Raw genomic sequence first — 27,928 nt, 5'->3', positions numbered from 1 at the left:
TTGTAAAATGGAACACTTTCCCAGGTGCAACAAGCTATACTCTGGATGTCAGGGCTGTGAATTCAAACAACACAGCACCTATCACTATTACACTCGCTGCATCCATTGCGGAGAGACTAGTCCAAGCTTTAAGACCAGGACAAATTTATCTAGTGACTTTTAAAGTGTTTGTGTTAAACCATATGTCATGCATCAACTCCATGACAGCACAGACAAGTAAGTTATCGACCCACATATATTTTAACAAATGTTTAGACATTTTTTATATTGATTTCATTTAATTTATACCTGCAGTTCCTGCCACCTCGCAAATAACATATTCGAAGGCAATATCAAGCACCTCGATCAGGTTTGAGTGGTCCAGTGCGCAAGGAGCCGATAGTTACATTTTGGTGGTGGATGGAACTTTCCAACCTGAGACTCATAACTTTACATACACAACGCTAAGTGGACAGGTAGACAACCTCCAGCAAGCCACTTCATACAACTGTTACGTTTATTCCTCGAATTCTGCAGGACTCGGTGCCAAGAGCCTTGTCAAAACCATCAGAACGTGTAAGTCTACTTGGTTCTTTCCCGTTTTGTACTATTTTCGTTACAGCAGTTTTGGTATACTGTCAATGACATCTCGCCTTCCTATAACTGACAATTAGCAAATATATTTGTTCAACAGTGGTGCAGCCACCAAATAACGTGGCCGTGACAGAGTTAACTCAGAGCATGGCTCGCGTAACATGGAACAGTGTTTCAGGCGTCCTGCTCTACCAGATGTCAGTGAGAGCCAATAACAAGTCGGGATTTCCCCCGGTTCTTAAGAATGTCACTGGTACCGCTATGAATATCTCAAACCTGGAGCCATGTACAACATACACAATAGGGCTTGCATCCATCAACATGTTCCTGGAACCAGGAGAGTCCACCAACTTCACCTTCTTAACTTCCAGTAAGTCAAGATGAAGCAGAACATTTCACGTAAAACCTTTGAATGAAACCATAAAGTAACAGATGTATGCCTTGATGTGTTTTGGATGCTTCTAGATTTGCATAACCAAGACTTTCTTCTAGTCCAGAACCAACACTAAAACCAGCCTAGACATCAATGCTGGTCTTTTCAGCATCTGGATATGCAGAACTCTAATATATTACTTCTTGTTTATCTCAGCCATTTCAACAGTTTCCTCCATCTCTGTGGAGTACAGCTGTCTTACTTCTACAGCAATAGTCAGGTGGGATGTGGTTTTTGGTGCCACATTGTACCGTGCCGTCATTACAGATGGTCAAGGCCGGTCGTTCAACTGCACTTCCACGAACACCACCTGCCAGTTCTTGATGCTGGTCTGTGGAGAACGATACACTGTACGGATTACAGCCATTGCTAATTGTGAAAGCACTTCTGATGGCACCTACGTCTTTGAGACAGGTAAAGATGTCCTTTCTTAAAGGTCACACTCAAACCTCATCCAGTCCTCTGGGACAGAAGTTTTCAACCTTTGGGGCCCAGAACCTATTATGGGGGGAGCAAGAACCTGTTAATTCAGAGGCATACACTCAAGTAATTATGAATACAATCTAGCAAATATTTAACCATCCACTAGGGGGCAATCTGATAAGTCCCACAGCTAATCAGTCGATGACAGTTAGGGCAGAGTTGTCAGCCCCCCCCCCCCCCCCCAAACTAGCTGAACAATTTGGCCAGTGCAGCTTCCTCAAGAATGTTTATTTTTTGTATACTGACGCATGACGTCACCGTTTTCAAAGGATTGCTGTATTGGGTTTTTACATTGGAAACGATAATGGTGCCGTTTTCAAAAACGTACACTTTGAAACCCGTTTTTCAAAATATGCGTTTTCAGTCCCCAAAATGCCATTGTCTTGTAAACGAAGAGTCAAAATGCATAAAAAGTTTCCAGTTTTTGGCTGAAAACATTGTTGAGTAAACGGGCCCTTATCCCTTAAGTTAGTAAATCTACCTGCCTTCTCTAAGGTTATCTTTCTCAGCTTGTATTTTTATATACTCTCTTAAAGGGATATTGGACCCAAAAATAAAAATTCTATCATCATTACTCACCCTCATTTCAACCTGTATGACTTTAATTTTTGGACCCCATTTACTTTCATTGTATGGACAAAAACAGCAGTTATTCTTGAAATGATCTTCTTTTGTGTTCGACAGAAATATTAAGTTATGCAGGTTTTCAACAACATTAACGTAAATGATGAGGATTTTTATTTGTGGGTGTAGTGTCCCTTTAAATCAAAAAGGAATTGTATATTTCACCAGCAAATTCATTTCTCTCTCCCATCTCTCAAACAAACAGCACCCTGCCCACCCAAAGCCCCACGGCTGTACCGTGAATGTTCCACTAATGTCATCTTGTTCTCGTGGGATTCCACCAACAACACGGCTTATTACTTCGCCATAGCTGTGGACTCGGACCAACTGGTAACTGAATGCCTCACTGTGGACACCTCCTGTTATTTCACCGACACCGTCTGTGGTAAGACCTACAGCTTCTATGTCAGATCCATCTACTCTGGAGGACTAGACTGCAACACTGGATACACAGACGGTGTGGTGATCAAAACGGGTTAGTCAGTCATTTTGGTAAAAATGTATAAATATTGAAATTTCCATTATATTTCCGTTATAAGCGCTATACAAATAAATGTGTCTTGAATTGTTTTAAATATAATTCTTTATTTTGGCCCCCTCTGTCTCCTTACCCATGTAGCCCCATGTTTACCGCAGAACATTTACACAATAGCAAACTGTGATAGCATCAGCAGTGCCGTCATTACTTGGCATGAGGCCGCAGGAGCCAAGACCTACATTGTGGAGGCCCGAGGTAATCGTAAAGATTTCTACAACTGTTCGTCTGCAAACACAAGCTGCACGCTAACAGATCTGGAATGCGGAGAGAGCCTGAGTGTGTGGATTGTTGCCACAAATGATGACTGTACTACTGATCCTGTGCTGGGAGAGGTGGCAGAGACAGGTGAGTGATTCTGGGTAATGTGGTAATACCAATTGCAATGTAAATACAATGGCATATGAATATGAACTCACAAAAAAGGACTGTGGAATGGTTTTAGATTGTGATACTATACACTATTTCTCCCACCGTAGTTCCGTGCATACCTCAGAATGTGTCCGCTGTGAAGACTTGTAGTTCAGAATCTGCCTCTCTCTCATGGAACAATGCCAACGGTGCCATCTTGTACATTGGAACGGCAACGCACATAGATGGTACAGTTCACACCTGCGCTGCCATGGCGCCAGAGTGCACATTCCCAAACTTGCGATGTGGCGAGACATATGATGTGAAAGTCAAAGCAACTAACCTGCAATGCAACAGTTCTGAGAGTCAACATGTCACCCTGCAGACGGGTAGGTGCACAGATCCAAAAAAGATGAATAAAAGGGGCCAGATATTTAAAATGCTAAATAAATTATAAATGGAATTACAAAAAGGTGGATGAATATAAATGGCTAGACATTTAAAAAAAAATAGTTTCTTCATCTGGTTAATTTTTTTTTAAATAATGTAAAATCTAAAATAAAAAAGAGGATAAGGGGACCAGATAATAAAAAAATAAAGAGGTCAGATACTTAAAATGTAATTAAAAAAAAAAAAAAAGAGGGTATAACGAAAATAACCTACTTGAGTAAGTATTTGAGTACCTACATGGTAGTATTGCATTCTTCTTATCTCTTAAGAGTCTTTAGTTTTATCAGATTTAAAAGACAGATGCTGATTTATGGTTCTCTCAGAAAACAGCCAAGCTCCTCGAGGCGTGCCGTGGGCAGAGCTAAAGAGACATGATCATGCTCAGCCTTTGCGTAGTGATCGTCTGAAAGCTGTGACACTGATAGAAAGAAATCAGGAACAAAAACTTTATTGACTTAAATTTGATTTAATTTGTGTATAATACAACTGTCTAAATCCTTTGAAGAAACAAACACAATTTCACAACTGCAAGTTGCACAACACTTGCTGTTCCGTAGAAACAAACTGCATCCCAATTGCTCTTGAGCAAGTCCCTTGCAACGCTGCAGACGACTTCCGTAACCCACTTTAATGGGCGTGCTCTTTCTCTCTGGTTGATGTGTGTGTGCTCTTCCAGGAGAAGTGCCCATACAAGGAATTCAGCCCTTTATGACGTCATACAAGTCCATTCTCAAAAAAAAAAAAAAAAAAAAAAAAACAAGAAACAAACCTTGAACCTGATCCCTGATCTGGCACAGAAATACTCCATCATATGTCCAACTTGTTTTTTGAAACTTTGGTCATGTTTAGCATGAAAGTCCAATTCTTTTAACAGTGTAAATAAGTCAGAATGCATGAAATAGTTTAAATCAGGAATAAAGGAGACCGGACATCTAAAATGTAAAATTAAAAATTAAGTAAAAACAAAAAATTAAAGGTGATGAATAAAAGATGCCATATAAAATGTAAAATAATAAATAATATAAAATAAAAATAAAATGGTATAAATAAAAGGTAAAATATTTAAAGTGTAAAAAACTGCTCCGGGTGTGTGTTCACGGTGTGTGCATGTTCACTGCTGTGTGTGTGCACTTTGGATGGGTTAAAGGCAGAGCATGAATTCCAAGTATGGGTCACCATACTTGGCTGTATGTCATGTCACTTACACTTTAAAAAAACAAATAATGTAAAAAAAGATATAAAAAGGCCCAGATAAAAATTTTTTAATAAAAAATAAAACAGGAAAAATAAAAGAGGCAAGATATTTAAAATGTAATATAACAAATAATAATAATAAAAAATAAAAATAAATAAAATGGGATTAATAAAATTAGGCAGGTATTTAAAATGGACATACTTTTAAAAAGTAAAATAAAACAATAAGAGAGGGTGAATAAAGTTGCCCAGATTTGTAAAAAGTAAAGATTTTTTAAAATGTAAAATAAATAAATAAATAAATAAATGTATGGTCTTTATATTTATCTTATTAAAATTCTTTTATCTAGCATTTTATATATCAATCGACCTGTGTTTTACTGTTTTTTTTTTATACTTTTAGATAAAAGTAAAACAAATGATTTTCTGATGTACACAAATAAATCTAATACATTTTCGATTGTAGCTCCATGTGCTCCATTCAGTGTGGGGGTCACTAGAGACTGTGCAGCGAATCACGTGATAGCAAGCTGGCAGGCCCTTCAGGATGGCAGTCTGTACACGGCAGTACTGCAGGATGAACATGGACCCACAGTTAACTGCAGCACCAGCTCTAACAACTGCACATTCACAGACCTGCTCTGTGGAATGACCTACAATGTCACAGTCACAAGGAATGATGGTCAATGCAGGAGTCTGCCATCCACATCCATTCAGATACAGTCAGGTAACAGTCATGTGAGCATGCATGCATGTTTACACAGTAATAACAGATCTTTGAAACCAACTATGTATCTCCTTTAGCTCCCTGTGACCCTCAAAACATCACAACTGTGCTCCAGTGTCACACCAACACAGCCAACGTGACATGGGCTGCCAGCGCAGGAGCTAATGGGTACACAGCAATTGCAACAGACAGGCAGCAGCAACGTTTAGCTTCTTGTCACTCTATGGGAACTTCCTGTCAGCTGACCTCTCTGCCGTGTGGGATGAGACTAAATGTGACTGTCCAAGCTGATGGCACCACCTGCAACAGCAGCTCTCAACCTAAAGCTGTAGTGGAAACAGGTGACAGCTCATGTTAACTTTTGCTGATATATGTGATTCATAACAACAATGTTTGGCCCTTAAATGTATTAGACAGAAAAAAAGTAGCATTTGCTAGTTTATTTTATCCAATTATGTATAGATCTATAAATATATCCTGGCTAACCACAGGTGTTGTTCATGACATTAACTATGAACATGACCCACTAATTATTTTATTCAGTAAGAAAACATTACAGTAAAGACATTGAAAATGTTACAAAATCTTTTGAATTTCCTATTCATGAAAAATAAATTGTGATTTTTTTTTATCATGGTTTCTGCAAAAATACTGAAAATTGATACAAGTTTTTTCTTGCGCAACAAATCAGCGTATTAGAATAATTTCTCAAGGATCATGTGATACTGAAGACTGGAATAATGGCTGCTGAAAATTCTGCTTAAACATCACAGGAATAAATGAAATTTTTAAATATATTAAAATAGAAAACAGTTAGGTTTTTTAAATTGAAATAATATGTCATAATATTACGGTTTTCATTGTATCTTTCATAAAATAAATGCAGCCTTGGTGAGCATACAAAATGTCTTAAAAACAACAACAACAACAACAACAACAACATAAAAAACCCTACTAACTCTTAAACGTTTGAACAGTACTGCATATATATGCTTTTTATATATAAATTATTTTTTCATATCACTTCCTTTTCTCTAGCTCCCTGCATTCCCACCAGTGTTGCTGCCGCTCTAAACTGTACATCCAACATTGCTTCCATCACCTGGTACAGTGCACTTGGTGCCACTTGGTACTTGGTAAAGGCGGAAAGCAGCCAAGGGTACAAGACATCCTGCAACAACACTGTCACACACTGTGATATCCCAAACCTGCAGTGTGGCCAGGAATATTCCATCACAGTCATGGGCATGAATGGTGTCTGCATGGGCCCGGCTAGCCAGCCTGTCACTCTCGTCTCAGGTACTTGAACTCAGCTCATTAGTGATAACTAGTGATTGAAACAACAAACCGACTTCAGTTTTTTCTGAACAAATAAGAAACTACGTAGTAACACCTTAGCAACCATACAGCAATACCTTAGCAGGTTTTTCATGGCAAGCACCATTCAGTAAATGTAAAAACCTATTCTGCAGTTTGATGTGTTAACATTTTTGTCATGATCCAGCACCGTGCCACAACACTGGCATTCAAGCCAGTCTGGACTGCCGCACCAACTCAGCACTCATTTCTTGGACACCAGGCAACGGTTCATTAAGTTTTAATGCAACACTACAGTCGCTCCAGGACCCCCAAAAGCACAACTGCTTCACCAATGGCTCCTCCTGCAACATTGGCTCACTGTCGTGTGGTCAGCACTATAACATCTGTGTTACAGGATACGGCCAGACCTGTTCAACCTCTTCTAAAGCCTTGGTCACTCTAGACACAGGTATAACATTAAATAATAACACAACATGCAATTAGTTAAAACCCTATTTTGGTGATTCTACTGGCATCAAATGATCAACAGAGCTAAAATCTTCTGCTTTTTGTGGAATGAATCTTTTCCTTTCCAGCTCCATGTGTTCCCACTCAAGTCAATGTGTCATTATCTTGTGTGTCGGACACTGCATCTGTTTCCTGGGCAGCATCCAGTGGCCTTGTTTCATACTATACAGTAACAGCAGTAGATGATAATGGACGTACGCTAACCAGCAACTCCAACAGAACTTCCTGTGACATCAGCGGCCTGTCGTGTGGTCAGGCGTACAATGTGTCAGTCACAGCTATGAGTGTGGACTGCACTGGGCAACGCAGTGAAGTGCGTCGCATCAGTACTGGTAAATATTTTCTCTAAAATTGAACTTTGCATACTGCAAGTTTGTATAGTAATGTTTAAATCCAGAACTTTTAAACTATAGTACACAATATCATTCTCTTCAATATTTGAAAATTAAAAAAAAAACTTTCGTGCCGTAACACTTACTGTATAACTCATGTTAAGTGCTTTGTTTGACGACAGTACTTCACATTTTAAATGTATTTTACAGTACACAACAGATTCTGTTGAGAAAGCTTTGTTTTTAGCCTGGAATATGCCTTTAAACATACTAAAGTAATACTTTGTTTACCTTTGTCTCCCAGCACCCTGTGCTCCTCAGTCTGTGGTCAGTCAGCTCTTAGACTGCCGAACAGGTGATGTTCAGATCAGCTGGCAGTCGAGTAAAGGGGCACAGATCTACTATGCTCAAGCAAAATCTACAATCAAGACTCTGGTGTGTAACTCTACCTCCACATCCTGCATAATCCCTGCAATGTGCTGTGGGCAGACGTACAATATCACTGTGGTTGCAGTGGCCAACAGCTGTAGCTCCAACACCAGTGTGACCAGTCAGGTCACGGCAGGTACAGTAGCATGTGGACAAAGCTGCAAGCTTCTATTCTGAATATGCATATGTAATTATTATCACTACCAGGTAAAATACAGTGAATTTATATATATATGGTTTTTATTGCCCCACTCCGGTGCCATTCTTCCCAGAGGTTTATGAGGAGCTCACCAGGTCATGGATGGCACCTGTTACTGCCAGAAACTGGCTTGGTAGTTCCTCCTCCCTCTCCACAATGGATGGTGGAGCAACCAAAGTGTATATGGAGTTTCCCTCTGGTGAGGCAGTCAGTTGCGATGCAGTTGTGTCCTGGTACCGCCTCCATATGGCAGGGCAAACGGTCCCTTCCCTCCCGGGCCTGTAAACACTTGTCTGTTCTGACCGGCAGTGCTTATGTGGCCTGTGTAGAGGCTGCCTCCATCATACACGCCATGGCATTACTGCAGGTACACTAGGTTTAGGCACTGACGGACCTGTATGAGGGTGTACTCGATCCGGAAGTTTTAAAAGAACTCTGAACCGCAACTGACCGTGGCGAGTTCTCTGAGTCGTGCGATGTTCATGCTTGTGGTCCAGGAGTGCCATATCTGGCTGTGTCTGGCCAACATGAAGGGCGTAGACAATGTTTGGTTCCTTAATGCCCCCATGTCCCAGACCATCCTCTTCGGCAACACAGTCGAGAGTTTCGCACAGCAGTTCTCGGCTGCACAGAAGCAGACTGAGGCGATTTGACACATCCTGCCCTGGGGGCAGCTGCTGCCTCCACCCTTCTGCTCATCACCAAGGGCAACACTGAGCATTGCCGTGGAGCTGGTCACAGGGCAACCACCCAGCCCATCTCAGCCCCCATTGCTCATCGAGAGATGGTAAACGCAACACTGCCTCCCCTGTAGAATGGCTGGGCAGAAAATATTTGTTTTGTTTTATTCCGCCAATGAACTCTCGATCGGTGGTACCCAAGTACTCAACAAAAAAGAGCAAATGAGATCTCTGGGTCTCAAGAGAGCACTGAAAGATGTTTACGGTCCAGAGGCGGATTACACTAATCCTTTTATGTTGCCAGCGGGCTGTTTGAGAGTGTCAGGGTGTGGACGGGACCCCAACTGCAGTGGCATATCAATTGCCTGGAGTTGTTAGCAGTACGCCTTGCCTTGAACCATCTCAGAGGATGCTTACAAGGCAGGCATGTACTGGTCCGTATGGACAACACTGTGACGGTTGCGTACATTAACCTTCAAGGTTGTCTGCACTCCCATCGTATGTCACAGCTCACCCGCCACCTCCTCTCCTTATACTTGCGCTGTGATCAGCAGCAGCTGGATGTAATCATCGCATGCCAATATGCACTGGCTCGTTTAGTTTACACTCGAGGCAAATTGGTCTCTCTAGCAAGATTCCCAATTCGTCAGTCACCGACGTGACATCTCTGTTCCCTCCTTCAGGGAATGAGGGTTACAATACGTAACTGAGATGTTCATTGTTCACTGCATAATGTACAGTATATACTGTATACTGCTTACTATTTTTAAGAAATAGTTTGTAAAACTGATTATTCAATATTATTTAAGTTTAAACAATGCTACTTTCTTGTCACATGACCTGATTACTTTGCAGAGCACGTTTAATTCAGTGAGTGGCATTCAGGTGAAATACATAGGTCAATTTTGCATAAAATCTCAAATTTTGTGAAAAAAAAAAATGTCTTTGCAAATCAGTTAAATGAGTGGAGTTTGTTTGGACAAAGTCGAGTGCTTTGCATTGTGGTATTCACACCCAGACTACTATGGTCTAAAGTATGCTCTGCACATTTGTTTTTTCATGATACACAGGTCAGTAAGATTTTTAAAAGAAATTAATAAATATAATTAATACATTAAATAAATGTTTCTTTCTGAAGAATCATGTGACACTGAAGACTGGAGTAATGGTTGCTGAATCCAGCTCTTTAACAGTGTAAACAAGTCAGAAGAATGCATGAAATAGCATTAGACCTCCCCTTTTAAAATGTAAAATACAAATTGTGTAAAAAAAAAATATATATATTAAAATGAGGAATAAAATGCGTTTACACAGTAATAACAGACCTTTGAAACCGACTATGTATCTCCTTTAGCTCCCTGTGACCCTCAAAACATCACAACTGTGCTCCAGTGTGACACCAACACAGCCAACGTGACATGGACTGCCAGCGCAGGAGCTAATGGGTACACAGCAATGGCAACAGACAGGCAGCAGCAACGTTTAGCTTCTTGTCATTCTATGGGAACTTCCTGTCAGCTGACCTCTCTGCCGTGTGGGATGAGACTAAATGTGACTGTCCAAGCTGATGGCACCACCTGCAACAGCAGCTCTCAACCTAAAGCTGTAGTGGAAACAGGTGACAGCTCATGTTAACTTTTGCTGATATATGTGATTCAACGTACAGAACAACAACAATGCGACAGAAAATTTGGCCCTTAAATACATTAGATGTTTGAATTTCTGTGCATTAGATAAAAACGTAGAATTTGCTTTTTTTATATCAAATGATATATATCTGTTTATCTATCCCAAGGAACCACAAGTGTAGTTCATCACATTAACTAAGAATACAACTAAACCCAAAAAACACTTATGTTATGTTATTTAATTCATTGACATTGATTTTTTTTTTAAACGTAGCTTAAGTGTCCAAATTTTTTTTTCAAGGTCCACATGTATTACAAAAAAATACACCATGATTCAAAGTTTTTTTTTTTTTTAAAGAAAAATTGTTATAATATCTTTTTTTATTTTTTTGAAAATAAATTAATTTCTTTATTCGGTAAGAACACATTAATTCATTCAAAAGTGACAGTAAAGACATAATGTTAGAAACTATTTAAATTTCAAATAAAAAAATATATATATATCATCATCATCAAAAACAAAAAAACAAAACAAAAAAAAGGTCTCTGCAAAATATTTAGCAGAACTGTTTTGAAAGTTGATAAGAATTTTTTCTTCTGCACCAAATCAGCGTATTAGAATGATTTCTCAAGGATCATGTGATGCTGAAGACTGAAATAATGGCTGCTGAAAATTCTGCTTTGACATCACAGGAATAAATTACATTTTAAAATATAACAAAAAAAATTGAAAACAGGTATTTTAAATTTTAATAAAATTCCATAAGATTAAGGTTTTGGTTGTATTTCGATAAAACAAATGCAGTCTTGGTGAGAATACGAAACATCTTTCAAGAAACCTAAAAAAGTACTGTACTTTTGAAAAGTACTGTATATGTACACTTTTTATATATAATAATTTTTTTTATATAACCTCCTCTTCTCTAGCTCCCTGCATTCCCACCAGTGTTGCTGCCGCTTTAAACTGTACATCCAACATTGCTTCCATCACCTGGTACAGTGCACTTGGTGCCACTTGGTACTTGGTAAAGGCAGAAAGCAGCCAAGGGTACAAGACATCCTGCAACAACACTGTCACACACTGTGATATCCCAAACCTGCAGTGTGGCCAGGAATATTCCATCACAGTCATGGGCATGAATGGTGTCTGCATGGGCCTGGCTAGCCAGCCTGTCACTCTCGTCTCAGGTACTTGAACTCAGCTCATTAGTGATAACTAGTGATTGAAACAATAAACCGGCTTTAGTTTTTTCTGAGCTATTAAGAAACTACCTAACAACCACCCAGAACACTCTAGCAACCATACAGCAATACCTTAGCAGTTTTTTCATGGCAAGCACCAATCAGTAAATGTAAAAATATATTCTGCAGTTTGATGTGTTAACATTTTTGTCATGATCCAGCACCGTGCCACAACACTGGCATTCAAGCCAGTCTGGACTGCCGCACCAACTCAGCACTCATTTCTTGGACACCAGGCAATGGTTCATTAAGTTTTAATGCAACACTACAGTCGCTCCAGGACCCCCAAAAGCACAACTGCTTCACCAATGGCTCCTCCTGCAACATTGGCTCACTGCCGTGTGGTCAGCACTATAACATCTGTGTTACAGGATACGGCCAGACCTGTTCAACCTCTTCTAAAGCCTTGGTCACTCTAGACACAGGTATAACATTAAATAATAACACAACATGCAAATTTGGTGATTCTTCTGGCATCAAATTATTTATAGAGCTAAAATCTTCTGCTTTTTTGTGGTATGAATCTTTTCCTTTCCAGCTCCATGTGTTCCCACTCAAGTCAATGTGTCATTATCTTGTGTGTCGGACACTGCATCTGTTTTCTGGGCAGCATCTAGTGGCCTTGTTTCATACTATACAGTAACAGCAGTAGATGATAATGGACGTACGCTAACCAGCAACTCCAACAGAACTTCCTGTGACATCAGCGGCCTGTCGTGTGGTCAGGCATACAATGTGTCAGTCACAGCTATGAGTGTGGACTGCACTGGGCAACGCAGTGAAGTGCGTCGCATCAGTACTGGTAAATATTTTCTCTAAAATTGAACTTTGCATACTGCAAGTTTGTATAGTAATGTTTAAATCCAGAACTTTTAAACTATAGTACACAATGTCATTCTCTTCAATATTTGAAAATTTAAAAAAACACTTTCGTGCCGTAACACTTACTGTATAACTCATGTTAAGTGCTTTGTTTGACGACAGTACTTCACATTTTAAATGTATTTTACAGTACACAACAGATTCTGTTGAGAAAGCTTTGTTTTTAGCCTGGAATATTCCTTTAAACATACTAAAGTAATACTTTGTTTACCTTTGTCTCCCAGCACCCTGTGCTCCTCAGTCTGTGGTCAGTCAGCTCTTAGACTGCCGAACAGGTGATGTTCAGATCAGCTGGCAGTCGAGTAAAGGGGCACAGATCTACTATGCTCAAGCAAAATCTACAATCAAGACTCTGGTGTGTAACTCTACCTCCACATCCTGCATAATCCCTGCAATGTGCTGTGGGCAGACGTACAATATCACTGTGGTTGCAGTGGCCAACAGCTGTAGCTCCAACACCAGTGTGACCAGTCAGGTCACGGCAGGTACAGTAGCATGTGGACAAAGCTGCAAGCTTCTATTCTGAATATGCATATGTAATTATTATCACTACCAGATAAAATACAGTGAATTTATATATATATGGTTTTTATTGCCCCACTCCGGTGCCATTCTTCCCAGAGGTTTATGAGGAGCTCACCAGGTCATGGATGGCACCTGTTACTGCCAGAAACTGGCTTGGTAGTTCCTCCTCCCTCTCCACAATGGATGGTGGAGCAACCAAAGTGTATATGGAGTTTCCCTCTGGTGAGGCAGTCAGTTGCGATGCAGTTGTGTCCTGGTACCGCCTCCATATGGCAGGGCAAACGGTCCCTTCCCTCCCGGGCCTGTAAACACTTGTCTGTTCTGACCGGCAGTGCTTATGTGGCCTGTGTAGAGGCTGCCTCCATCATACACGCCATGGCATTACTGCAGGTACACTAGGTTTAGGCACTGACGGACCTGTATGAGGGTGTACTCGATCCGGAAGTTTTAAAAGAACTCTGAACCGCAACTGACCGTGGCGAGTTCTCTGAGTCGTGCGATGTTCATGCTTGTGGTCCAGGAGTGCCATATCTGGCTGTGTCTGGCCAACATGAAGGGCGTAGACAATGTTTGGTTCCTTAATGCCCCTATGTCCCAGACCATCCTCTTCGGCAACACAGTCGAGAGTTTCGCACAGCAGTTCTCGGCTGCACAGAAGCAGACTGAGGCGATTTGACACATCCTGCCCTGGGGGCAGCTGCTGCCTCCACCCTTCTGCTCATCACCAAGGGCAACACTGAGCATTGCCGTGGAGCTGGTCACAGGGCAACCACCCAGCCCATCTCAGCCCCCATTGCTCATCGAGAGATGGTAAACGCAACACTGCCTCCCCTGTAGAATGGCTGGGCAGAAAATATTTGTTTTGTTTTATTCCGCCAATGAACTCTCGATCGGTGGTACCCAAGCACTCAACAAAAAAGAGCAAATGAGATCTCTGGGTCTAAAGAGAGCACTGAAAGATGTTTACGGTCCAGAGGCGGATTACACTAATCCTTTTATGTTGCCAGCGGGCTGTTTGAGAGTGTCAGGGTGTGGACGGGACCCCAACTGCAGTGGCATATCAATTGCCTGGAGTTGTTAGCAGTACGCCTTGCCTTGAACCATCTCAGAGGATGCTTACAAGGCAGGCATGTACTGGTCCGTATGGACAACACTGTGACGGTTGCGTACATTAACCTTCAAGGTTGTCTGCACTCCCATCGTATGTCACAACTCACCCGCCACCTCCTCTCCTTATACTTGCGCTGTGATCAGCAGCAGCTGGATGTAATCATCGCATGCCAATATGCACTGGCTCGTTTAGTTTACACTCGAGGCAAATTGGTCTCTCTAGCAAGATTCCCAATTCGTCAGTCACCGACGTGACATCTCTGTTCCCTCCTTCAGGGAATGAGGGTTACAATACGTAACTGAGATGTTCATTGTTCACTGCATAATGTACAGTATATACTGTATACTGCTTACTATTTTTAAGAAATAGTTTGTAAAACTGATTATTCAATATTATTTAAGTTTAAACAATGCTACTTTCTTGTCACATGACCTGATTACTTTGCAGAGCACGTTTAATTCAGTGAGTGGCATTCAGGTGAAATACATAGGTCAATTTTGCATAAAATCTCAAATTTTGTGAAAAAAAAATGTCTTTGCAAATCAGTTAAATGAGTGGAGTTTGTTTGGACAAAGTCGAGTGCTTTGCATTGTGGTATTCACACCCAGACTACTATGGTCTAAAGTATGCTCTGCACATTTGTTTTTTCATGATACACAGGTCAGTAAGATTTTTAAAAGAAATTAATAAATATAATTAATACATTAAATAAATGTTTCTTTCTGAAGAATCATGTGACACTGAAGACTGGAGTAATGGTTGCTGAATCCAGCTCTTTAACAGTGTAAACAAGTCAGAAGAATGCATGAAATAGCATTAGACCTCCCCTTTTAAAATGTAAAATACAAATTGTGTAAAAAAAAAATATATATATTAAAATGAGGAATAAAATGCGTTTACACAGTAATAACAGACCTTTGAAACCGACTATGTATCTCCTTTAGCTCCCTGTGACCCTCAAAACATCACAACTGTGCTCCAGTGTGACACCAACACAGCCAACGTGACATGGACTGCCAGCGCAGGAGCTAATGGGTACACAGCAATGGCAACAGACAGGCAGCAGCAACGTTTAGCTTCTTGTCACTCTATGGGAACTTCCTGTCAGCTGACCTCTCTGCCGTGTGGGATGAGACTAAATGTGACTGTCCAAGCTGATGGCACCACCTGCAACAGCAGCTCTCAACCTAAAGCTGTAGTGGAAACAGGTGACAGCTCATGTTAACTTTTGCTGATATATGTGATTCAACGTACAGAACAACAACAATGCGACAGAAAATTTGGCCCTTAAATACATTAGATGTTTGAATTTCTGTGCATTAGATAAAAAAGTAGAATTTGCTTTTTTTATATCAAATGATATATATCTGTTTATCTATCCCAAGGAACCACAAGTGTAGTTCATCACATTAACTAAGAATACAACTAAACCCAAAAAACACTTATGTTATGTTATTTAATTCATTGACATTGATTTTTTTTTTTAAACGTAGCTTAAGTGTCCACATTTTTTTTCAAGGTCCACATGTATTACAAAAAAATACACCATGATTCAAAGTTTTTTTTTTTTTAAAGAAAAATTGTTATAATATCTTTTTTTATTTTTTTGAAAATAAATAAATTTCTTTATTCGGTAAGAACACATTAATTCATTCAAAAGTGACAGTAAAGACATAATGTTAGAAACTATTTAAATTTCAAATAAAAAAAAAATTTATATCATCATCATCAAAAACAAAAAAACAAAACAAAAAAAAGGTCTCTGCAAAATATTTAGCAGAACTGTTTTGAAAGTTGATAAGAATTTTTTCTTCTGCACCAAATCAGCGTATTAGAATGATTTCTCAAGGATCATGTGATGCTGAAGACTGAAATAATGGCTGCTGAAAATTCTGCTTTGACATCACAGGAATAAATTACATTTTAAAATATAACAAAAAAAAATTGAAAACAGGTATTTTAAATTTCAATATAATTCAATAAGATTAAGGTTTTGGTTGTATTTCGATAAAACAAATGCAGTCTTGGTGAGAATACGAAACATCTTTCAAGAAACCTAAAAAAGTACTGTACTTTTGAAAAGTACTGTATATGTACACTTTTTATATATAATAATTTTTTTTATATAACCTCCTCTTCTCTAGCTCCCTGCATTCCCACCAGTGTTGCTGCCGCTCTAAACTGTACATCCAACATTGCTTCCATCACCTGGTACAGTGCACTTGGTGCCACTTGGTACTTGGTAAAGGCAGAAAGCAGCCAAGGGTACAAGACATCCTGCAACAACACTGTCACACACTGTGATATCCCAAACCTGCAGTGTGGCCAGGAATATTCCATCACAGTCATGGGCATGAATGGTGTCTGCATGGGCCCGGCTAGCCAGCCTGTCACTCTCGTCTCAGGTACTTGAACTCAGCTCTTAGTGATAACTAGTGATTGAAACAATAAACCGGCCTTAGTTTTTTCTGAGCTATTAAGAAACTACCTAACAACCACCCAGAACACCCTAGCAACCATACAGCAAAACCTTAGCAGTTTTTTCATGGCAAGCACCAATCAGTAAATGTAAAAATATATTCTGCAGTTTGATATGTTAACATTTTTGTCATGATCCAGCACCGTGCCACAACACTGGCATTCAAGCCAGTCTGGACTGCCGCACCAACTCAGCACTCATTTCTTGGACACCAGGCAACGGTTCATTAAGTTTTAATGCAACACTACAGTCGCTCCAGGACCCCCAAAAGCACAACTGCTTCACCAATGGCTCCTCCTGCAACATTGGCTCACTGCCGTGTGGTCAGCACTATAACATCTGTGTTACAGGATACGGCCAGACCTGTTCAACCTCTTCTAAAGCCTTGGTCACTCTAGACACAGGTATAACATTAAATAATAACACAACATGCAAATTTGGTGATTCTTCTGGCATCAAATTATTTATAGAGCTAAAATCTTCTGCTTTTTTGTGGTATGAATCTTTTCCTTTCCAGCTCCTTGTGTTCCCACTCAAGTCAATGTGTCATTATCTTGTGGGTCGGACACTGCATCTGTTTCCTGGGCAGCATCCAGTGGCCTTGTTTCATACTATACAGTAACAGCAGTAGATGATAATGGACGTACGCTAACCAGCAACTCCAACAGAACTTCCTGTGACATCAGCGGCCTGTCGTGTGGTCAAGTGTACAATGTGTCAGTCACAGCTATGAGTGTGGACTGCACTGGGCAACGCAGTAAAGTGCGTCGCATCAGTACTGGTAAATATTTTCTCTAAAATTGAACTTTGCATACTGCAAGTTTGTATAGTAATGTTTAATTCCAGAACTTTTAACCTATAGTACACAATATTATTCTCTGCAACACTTGAAATTAAAAAAAAAAAAAAATTCTGAATAACTTCTATTAAGTGCTTTGATACGGTTCCTGGGTGGTGATTGTTACGAAGAGAGTCAGAAACGTTCAGATCCAATTGCAGTATTTATTTAAGAGTGGTCAGACAGGCAGAAATCAGGAATGGAGTCAGGTATTGTCAGGGAAACCAGAATCGAAAACAGAAACAAGCAGAGGTCAGGGAAGACAGCAGAGGATCAGAGTGAGTATAAACAATCCAAAATTAGACACGGTAAGAACAAATAGAGGGAAAACACTCGGAAATGCTAGACAGTTTAGTTTACACTCTAGGTAAATTGGTCTTTCTAGCGAGATTCCCAATTCGTCGGTCACCGACGTGACGTCTCCGTTCCCTCCTTCAGGGAACGAAGGTTACAATACGGGTGCTTCTCAATTCTTATTTGTGCATCCTTGTTTCCCTTCCTCGCTTCCTTTCCTCGTGTCTTAGCGCCACCTCTTCAGGATGCGAGGTAAGGACGCAAGGAAAAGACGTGAGGATGGAGGACTTGAATCAAGCGAAATGATTTATCCTCGCTCCCTTCAGCGTTACTTCAAAGTGTCATCAGCTGTGATTAAAGGGATCTGCCCTTATGTTGTTAAAGTTTGTAAATTAAGACATTCATAATAAATATTAATAAAGCAAGATGCCCTGTTTGAAATATATGACATGAATGGTTTATTTGAAGTAAAAAGGTAAAATATAAATGAAATTTATTACAACAGAGGTGAAGGGGGAGGAGAATTTACACGTGCGTCACGTTAATTCGATAAAAGACTTCCGCATACATACAGTCGGCATCTAGTCATAGCTGGGGGCGTGGCGAGGGTGGAGTCGGCGTGGGGGAAAACACTTCGAACATTGTGTGTATCTGAATGACAAAAATGCACATATTGAGAGCTCATTCCCAGAGACGCGTAGAACAATTTTAGTCTCTTTTAACTTTAATATTGAAATACACAAGTCCATATCGATATTTGATTCATTTTACAGCCCTAATATAGATGTATTCATTCAAAAATTGGATGAATTTATGAATGAAAGTGTAAAAGTTCTGACACAAAACTAAGTTGTTACATGTCCACACGCTTTTTTAAGTGGATAAACGGGTTTATGTTCTACACTAGGCTAACGTTACATAGTTTTGCTTCAGGTAGAATGATAAGGCTAATTATATATACATGCCACTTTCTGAAACAACCTTACACAGTTTTGATAGCGTTAATAATGAACACAATGTTAACGTAGCCTGCCTGTGATGAATGCTGACTGCACACATACACATGCTTAGTCTTGGGATTTCCACAACTTCCCTTGATCATCCTCACAACTTATTGCTTGTAGCCATTTTGTCATCCTTTCCGGTTCTGTGTGTTTATTAGGAAGGATGTAGAACTTCATTTCATAATTTGTTAGTTTATTGGAGGTACAGAAAAACGACACAGCAACTCTTCGACATGATTGTCCCGTGTATTTCAATTGGCGCCAACGCAATGTTTTCCCCCACGGGCTAAATTCACATCACGTGACGGGGCGTTCCCGGGGGCGTTCCCAGACCAACCGTCTGTATCTATAGGATACACCTGTGTATCCTCCTCGCTCATCGCTCCTCATGAAGCCTCCTCCCTCCTCGATCCTCGCCTCCTCGTGGTGCAATTAGAGAATTGAGATGTCCTTCAAGATGGCTGTGCTCGATCGGTTTCCGGGTTATAGGATGGAGGACAGAGGAGCGAGGAGAGGAGGCGGGATACTAAGGAGCACCCTACATAATCAAGATGTTCATTGTTCACTGCATAACGTGCAGTATATACTGTATACTGCTTACTATTTTTAAGAAATAGTATGTAAAACAGATTATTCAATATTATTTAAGGTTAAACAATGGTACTTTCTTGTAACATGACCTGATTACTTTGCAGAGTACGTTTAATTCAGTGAGTGGCATTCAGGTGAAATACATAGGTTCATTTGGCATAAAATCTCAAATCTTATGTAAAAAAAAAAAATGTCTTTGCAAATCAGTTAAATGAGTTGAATTTGGACAAAGTCGAGTGCTTTGCATTGTGGGATTCAGCACCCAGACTACTATGGTCTGAAGTATGCTCTGCACATTTGTTTTTTTTTCATGATACACAGGTCAGTAATATTTTTTTTAAAGAAATTAATTAATACAATTAATACTTTAAATAAATGTTTCTTTCTGAAGAATCATGAGACACTAAAGACTGGAGTAATGGTTGCTGAATCCAGCTCTTAACAGTGTAAACATGTCAGAATGCATGAAATAGCATTAGACCTCCCCTTTAAAATGGAAAATACAAATTGTGTGTGTAAAAAAAAAAAGAATAGATAAAAATTTTAAATGAGGAATAAAATGCATGTTTACACAGTACTAACAGATCTTTGAAACCAACTATCTATCTCCTTTAGCTCCCTGTGACCCTCAAAACATCACAACTGTGCTCCAGTGTGACACCAACACAGCCAACGTGACATGGACTGCCAGCGCCGGAGCTAATGGGTACACAGCAATTGCAACAGACAGACAGCAGCAACGTTTAGCTTCTTGTCACTCTATGGGAACTTCCTGTCAGCTGACCTCTCTGCCGTGTGGGATGAGACTAAATGTGACTGTCCAAGCTGATGGCACCACCTGCAACAGCAGCTCTCAACCTAAAGCTGTAGTGGAAACAGGTGACAGCTCATGTTAACTTTTGCTGATATATGTGATTCAACGTACAGAACAACAACAATGCGACAGAAAATTTGGCCCTTAAATACATTAGATGTATGAATTTCAGTGCATTAGATAAAGAAGTAGTATTTTCTTGTTTATTTTATCAAATTATATATATCTGTATATCTGTAGGATATGACCAACTAAACCCACAAAACACTTATGTTATGTTATTTAATTATTTGACATTCATTTATTTTTAAACATAGCTTAAGTGTCTACATTTTTTTTCAGGGTCCACACGTATTATAAACAAACAAAGAAATAAAAAAAAATTATACACCAAAATTTAAAGGTTTAGGGTCAGTAAGATTTAAAAATAAGAAGAAATGTTATAATATTGTTACGATCAGAACCCAGGGAAACACAGGAGACGAGAGATCCAAACGCAGTGTGGTTTAATGGGTAATCCAAATCAGAATCCAACAAGCAGGGGTCAAAACCAGAAATCAATCCAAACAAACAATAGGGATAGGTACAGGAACAGGAACAGGAATAGGAACTGGAACAGGAAACTCGGAATACGAGGAAACTGGGTGACGGAATGAAAGGACTCCATGAAGACAAACAGAAAAAGACCGGTTAACATAGGGTAACATAGGGTAATGACTATCAAGTGAAGACACCTGAGTGCAATTAACAGGAGTGCAATTACTGTGATGAAGGGACAAGGTTTTGTGGGAATTGTAGTGCCTATGGTGAGGTGCCTATGGGGAAGTGAAACCACTAGTGGAGACCAGACAGCGTGACATTACCCCTTCCTCCACGGAGCAGCTACCAGATGCTCCACCCGAACACAAGAAGAGACCAAGGAACACAGAGACCAGGAGGGAAGTGGAGCGGCGGAGGACCAGGGGGAGGGACGGAGGGCCAGGTTAAATGGGAAAACAGAGACAAGAAGTGCAACAAACAAAAACAAGGAGCCCAGGAGGGAGGTGGAACGGCGGAGGATCAGGGGGAGGGACGGAAGGCCAGGTCCATAGAGGGAAACAGAGAGAAAAAAAAAACAAGGAGCCCAGCAGGGAGGTGGACCGGCGGAGGATCAGGGGGAGGGACGGAGGGCCAGGTCCGTAGAGGGAAACAGAGAAAAAAAACAAAACAAGGAGCCCAGGAGGGAGGTGGACCGGCGGAGGATCAGGGGGAGGGACCGAGGGCGAGGTCCATAGAGGGAAACAGAGAGAAGAAGAGCAAAAAACAAAACACCAGTCCAGGAAGGAACATAACGTTCAGTGGCCCAGGGCCGAACCGACAGGGCAGGAATCCAGAGAGGAGCAAGGTGGAATTGGAGCCATGCGGTCGAGACAGAAGCCCACCAGGGCCGCGCAGAAGACCACTGCATCCGTGCGGTCGAGACAGAAGCCTACCAGGGCGGCGCAGAGGACCACCACATCTGTGCGGTCGAGACAGAAGCCCACCTCACAACAGGGGTCAAAACCAGAAATCAATCCAAACAAACAAACAATAGGGATAGGTACAGGAACAGGAATAGGAACTGGAACAGGAAACTCGGAAGACGAGGAAACTCGGAAGGTGAGGAAACTGGGTGACGGAATGAAAGGACTCCATGAAGACAAACAGAAAAAGACCGGTTAATATAGGCAGGGTAATGACTATCAAGTGAAGACACCTGAGTGCAATTAACAGGAGTGCAATTACTGTGATGAAGGGACAAGGCTTTGTGGGAATTGTAGTGCCTATGGTGAGGTGCCTATGGGGAAGTGAGACCATTAGTGGAGACTCAGGGAAACAGAGACCAGACAGCGTGACAAATATCTTCTTTTTATTTTTTGGGAAATAAATGTATTATTTTATTTCGGTAAGAACACAATACTTTATTTAAAAGTGACAGTAAAGACATAATATTACAAAATATTTACATTTCAAAGAAATAAAATTGTTTTGAATTTTCTATTCATCAAAAAAAAAATCTCTGCAAAATATTTAGTAGAACAACCATTTTAAAAGTTGAGACGATTTTTTTCTTATGCACCAAATCAGCGTATTAGAATGATTTCTCAAGTATCATGTGATACTGAAGACTGGAATAATGGCTGCTAAAACTTCTGCATTGACATCACAGGAGTAAATTACATTTTAATATATATGTAACCCGTCTTGTCTGTCTGCGTTGTGTTCTGGGTTGTTCTCAAGTAGACACAGGGGCACTGGCTGTCACAATGTAGTTTATTATCTGCGGTCATAAACAATATGGCAATGAGTGTTGCGTGACATCAAATTAGCATCTCAGTCAAATCCAGCATTGCTTTCACTGTATTCACATTAATCACATTTAACCTCTTTTCACAAAGAAAAACTACATACATTTGTAATCAAAAAACAAATACAAAGAAAAATATCACAGATATTCCCAATAGAAAAACACATTGTAAATTCCCCTTAGTCATTCATTAATTCCATTAGATAAACTACACATATATTCATTCATCTAGAACAAATATGCACAAACACACAAAAAAAACATACCTGCGGTCATAAACAATATGGCAATGAGTGTTGCGTGACATCAAATTAGCATCTAAAAAAAAAATAGCATCACGTCAATACAATGTTAATGGCCTGCCGAACAGCTAGCTCACCATGTGCTGCAGCAGCTACCGAACTGCATTTAACATATAAAAGACACAATATTGCGGCTCGTAGTTCATTAAGACTACTGCAAGATTCACTCATCATCATAGACACTCTTACACAGTGATAAGTCAACAAATAAGTGATAATAGCAACTTATATATCTGTTTTATTATCGGAGAGACCTGACGTGAACTCACCTCAGTCAAATCCAGCATTGCTTTGACTGAGGTCAACCTTGCGTGGCGCAAGTTTCCAGTCTGATGACGTCACACGCACGCACTGCACTAACCCGACGCGCAGGCAGAATGAACCCAAAACGAAACTCCAGTAATACAAAAAGAAATATTTTTGGTGGAATTCATAACTATACAAATAAACCTGCTACATTCACCCCCCCCTGAATTCCACCAAAATAACGACACCCCTGAATTCTATAATAGCACCAAAAATGCATTAATGTAAACACACTCGTACCTGGACCAAATAACAATGAAATCTAATCCCAAAGTTCAGTAAAAACTATCCGTAAAACAGATCAAGAGAAAAAAAGAAGGTTGATCAGGCCCTCATCCTCTCAGGAACATAAAGGTGCAGCCTACACCCCTAAACATCTGGTCCCCTGGCTTGAAAAAACCCACAGTACGGTTTCACATTCACACAAGGAAGGAAAAAAAACAAAAACCCCATTTGAAAAGAGAAAAAACTTAACGGTGTGCACTCTAAATCAAACTTTCTGAGGCAAAGAGAGGCCCCATATAACAGGTCTCTGAACCATACTCTCAATAAGCCTATTGACAGACCTAACCACCCTCCCAGTTCTAGTTACGACCCTGCCTTGAATTCTGTTATCAATTACAGCAGTCTGAGTCACAGTAGAGTCAGCAGGTGAGCAGGCATGAGTGGGGGTTGAGTCAGTCGGAGTCGTATCAACGTCAGTAGGTGCATTTGCCTGAACAAAGTCTGGATCAGACAGAGTCGCTTTAGGTGAACTGGCCATGTCTTCATGAGCGTGAGACTCATCCTCAAGTTCAGGAATAGAAACTTCTTCGTCTGCTGAAGCCTCAGCAGCTCGATCTGGGTCTGACAGAACCCATGAGGACGTCCGTGCCAAAGAATACCCTCGCTCCAGATTGCTCAGGCTATCCACATCTCCGCAGACACTTGTGCCTTCAACTTCTGATGAGCTGACAAAAGACTGATTCTCCAGGGTATCTTGGACAGGAAGGAAGCTTACGTCAAGCAAAAGGTTCCTGTGCACAACCTTGCTCTGGCCAGAGGCATCACTGATCTTGTAGATGTGAGTCTTGGGGTTCCAGCACATCAACAGAGTTCTTGTTCTTATCCTCTGCTGACCAAAAATCAATGCAGATCAGTTCCATGGCAGCGGAAGTTTTAATACTTTCCAAGGGGGCTCGTGCTGAGGGCTCCGGGGATTTTGCAAGTACACACCTCTCACAGCATCGCACATGCTCTCTCGTATCTCTCTCCATACTGGGCCAGAAGAAGCGCTGTCTCGCCAGATGGAGCGTCCTCGCCTGTCCTTGATGCCCTGCCAAGTCATGAACTCCCTTCAAGGCATCACCCCTCAAACTGGTTGGCAGTAGCAACTGGAATCTTTTCATCCTACTCACAGGGTCTCTTGTTTCTCGGTACAAGACACCATTCCGAATGACTAGCTTCTCCCAGTGTTTCAGTAATGCCAACGAACTGGGGCCCATACTGTGCATTTCTCGTCTGGATGGCCGACGTCTGCGGACCACAAAAGGGAGAACCGAAGATATAGTGGGATCCTGAAGCTGCTTATCTTCCAATTCGCGCAGAGTGAGTGAGGGCAGGGTACACTGGCCTGCAGGTTGCAGCTGTTGAACATGTTGGCCAAGAAAAAGAGCCCTGTTATCCACACCACTCCTCCAGGAACTGTGAGAGGCTAGAGCAGCTTTGACTTCAGCTGCACTGTAGGAGCCTGCGGTGTCATGTGGTGGCTCGTGCTGTTGAACCGCTTGGTGGTGTTGGACGCCCAGTCTGAATGTCTGTTGCACCTCCTCAGCCTCCGCACCTTCAGCCTCCTGCACTAGGCTACCATATGGCTCTTGGATCAGACGCCTGCTAACTGAAGTGGTAAAGGGATCTCGACTGAGTGCGTCTGCTACAACATTTTTTGGGCCTGGGATGTATTTCAGGTCGAAGTTGTATGAAGACAGTTTGGCTACCCATCTCTGTTCGTATGCATCGAGCTTGGGCTTGGTCATGATGTGGGTCAGCGGGTTGTTGTCTGTCCACACGGTGAAGTCATGTCCCTTCAGCCAGTGACTGAACTTCTCAGAGACGCTCCATTTCAGTGCCATAAACTCAAGACGATGAACAGGATATCTTTGCTGTGACTTGCTGAGGGTCTTACTGGCAAAAGCAATGTCGCGAGCCTTGTCCTCCCCTACTGGCAATTGTGACAACACAGCCCCAAGCCCGTCCAGGGATGCATCAACGGACAGGATGAATGGTCTGGAGAAATCAGGATGGGCCAATACAGCACAGTTGAGCAGATCTGTCTTGAGCTTCTGGAAAGCTTTCTCGCATTCAGGAGTCCAATCTGCCGCAGTCAGCTTCCTGAACAAACCCGCACCTCCTCCACTCCTACCAGTCCGGCCTCTCCTCTTCTGGCCTGCCGTCAGGGCAAACAGGGGCTTGGCAATGGCTGAGCAGCCAGGGATGAAAGACTGGTAGAAGAACACCATGCCAAGAAATGACTTCAGCCTCTTTACAGATGGAGTATGACCATCCTCCTCCATCAGAGCCTCCTTTGGCATCTTGCAGATGACATCAACCTTGGTGGGATCCACCGCAACCCCACTTTGGTCGATGACGTGACCAAGGAACCTCACTGACCTCATCAGAAGGTGACATTTCTTGGGGCTCAGCTTGAGGTTGTTGTCTCTGAGCTTACTGAAGACCACTTGGAGCCTGTTTAGTGCTTCCTCTTCAGTGGGCGCAAAGACAAGTAGGTCGTCTAAGTAGCAGAGCAGGCTTGTGAAGTTAAGGCTGCCAAAGATGAACGATGCTGGGCTGTTACAAAGCCCCTGCGGCATCCTATTGTACTCGTACAAACCAACAGGTGTCGTGAAGGCTGTATACTTCTTGTGGTCTTCACACATCGGAACATTATAGAAGCCCGAGGTCAGATCCATTGTACTGAAAACAGCATTACCTCCCAGTTCTGCTAGACAGTCGGCCTGATGAGGCAGTGGGTGAGCATCTTTTAAAGTCCGTGCATTTAGCCACCTGAAGTCTGTGCAGATTCTGAGCCCACCATCTTTCTTCCACACCATGACGAGAGGGGATGCATAATCGCTGATGGACTTGCGGATGATCCCCCTCTCCTCCATGTCTGAGAGCACACGTCGTAGCTGTTGGTAATGTGCAGGAGGGACTCTCCTATATGGCATGCGAAATGGGCGATCATCTGTCAGGCGAATGCTGTGCACAAACTCTCTCGCCTCGCCACAATCAAGTGAGTGTCTGAAGAAGATGTCTTCATACTCTCCAACCAGTTCGACAAGACGTTTCTTCGCCCAAAAGCTAGCCTGGCATGAGTCAATGTCCAAATCGCTCAACCCCAGGTTGGACAGGCGTTCTTTGAGGTCAGCATCCGTGGCAGCTGAAACTATAACACTCTCTGGCTCCAAGCCCTCCATCTCACACAGACCTTGCTGAACGTTGAAGTCCTCCACAGCAAGACACGGGAACACATCAGCGATGATGGCATTACGTCTCAATGTGATTGGCTTCGACGAAAGGTTCGTCATCTTCAAGGGCACCCACCTGTCAGCCCACATCGCAGTGATGACACGACCCACAAGGACATCCCGTGGACTTGACCCGGAACCACATGGCTCCACAATGACTGTGCTGCCTGGAGACATTGGCACCTTGCTGGACAGCCTACCCCACACCAGGTGTTCGTGCTGCGGTTCCAATGTGACAGCATGAGGCAGCTTCAAAGGGCCGATCTTTTCTGGGACATCCTCACTCTTCCATCTTGTGGTGCAGGACAGCATATCAAGGAACTGGTCACAGTCTGACGGTACTTTCTTGCCTCCAGCTGATATGAGTCTCCAGTAGTTTCATCGCTCTTCATGGTACGTGCGAGGTGCTTGAGGACATTCGAACCGATGATGAGCTCATCATGCTGGCCCGGCACAAGCAGAACAGGAACAGCGCACTTCACTCCATACACAGACAGCGTCAAGTCATAAACACCTTTGGGACGTGTCTGCTTTCCACCACAACCGACAAGCACAATTCTTTCTGCTGATTCAGGCTCTTTAAGAAGGACTCCCGCTGCCTTGAGTAATGCTTCAGCCCCCTCACTCATCGTACAAGCCATGGATCCTGAGTCAATCATGCCCTTCAGCTCCACCTTGTCATTAACCACAACCTGGACGTAGAATAATTCACTGAAAGCTGGCACCTCTGCAGACCCTTGAACCACCACCTGAAGACCTTCTGGTACGGCTGAACAGGCATTAATGTAAAGTAGCTCCAAGTCCTCGTCTCCAATGAGGGTTTTGTGTTGATCCCCCACACTGCCCCTCTCCAAGTGTAGGCTCTATAGTTTCCCGCCGGCGGCCCTCGTCTGGCATCAGCCTGGCCCACCCGCTTCCGTCCATACTTGTCACAGTCCTTCTTCCAGTGACCAGGAGCAAAACACGCGAGACACAGGTTTTCTCTCCTGCAATGTGCAAGCGTGGAATGTCTGACATCGTCACAGACTCTACAACTCCTCCTCTGAAAGGGCATTGGAGCATATGATGGCTCTTGTGCAGGGGCTTGGAGGTTCTGACGCACCACCAAGTGATCTAGAAGACTGATCAGTGCATTCATGCTATTCACACCAACAGCTGCGGCAGTGGCTGTAGTGGAGTGACTGGACTGGGGAGCTTGAAAGAATGCTGGTGACTGCATGTTGTGGAACAGACTGTGCATGTG

At 41.9% G+C, this 27,928-nt stretch overlaps 2 protein-coding genes across 2 annotated transcripts; both read left to right on the top strand.

The window, feature by feature from the left end:
• The first annotated feature begins 720 nt into the window (after positions 1-720).
• LOC132155379 (fibronectin type III domain-containing protein 7-like) lies at positions 721-7,132 on the top strand. Its single transcript, XM_059564248.1, has 8 exons — positions 721-943; positions 1,163-1,420; positions 2,319-2,588; positions 2,733-2,996; positions 3,128-3,388; positions 5,110-5,711; positions 6,409-6,669; positions 6,875-7,132. The coding sequence occupies exons 1-6, from the start codon at positions 721-723 to the stop codon at positions 5,445-5,447; spliced, it is 1,614 nt and encodes a 537-aa protein (XP_059420231.1). The 3' UTR covers positions 5,448-5,711; positions 6,409-6,669; positions 6,875-7,132.
• Positions 7,133-12,806: 5,674 nt separating this feature from the next.
• On the top strand, positions 12,807-20,327 carry LOC132155377 (fibronectin type III domain-containing protein 7-like). Its single transcript, XM_059564247.1, has 6 exons — positions 12,807-13,074; positions 15,170-15,433; positions 16,370-16,630; positions 16,845-17,144; positions 17,222-17,485; positions 20,047-20,327. The coding sequence occupies exons 1-6, from the start codon at positions 12,984-12,986 to the stop codon at positions 20,325-20,327; spliced, it is 1,461 nt and encodes a 486-aa protein (XP_059420230.1). The 5' UTR covers positions 12,807-12,983.
• The last annotated feature ends 7,601 nt before the right edge of the window (positions 20,328-27,928 follow it).

The sequence above is a fragment of the Carassius carassius genome, chromosome 12, assembly GCF_963082965.1.
Source record: "Carassius carassius chromosome 12, fCarCar2.1, whole genome shotgun sequence".
NCBI lineage: Eukaryota > Metazoa > Chordata > Actinopteri > Cypriniformes > Cyprinidae > Carassius > Carassius carassius.
Note: the sequence above shows the minus strand (reverse complement) of the source record. Positions and strands in the feature narration are given on the sequence as shown.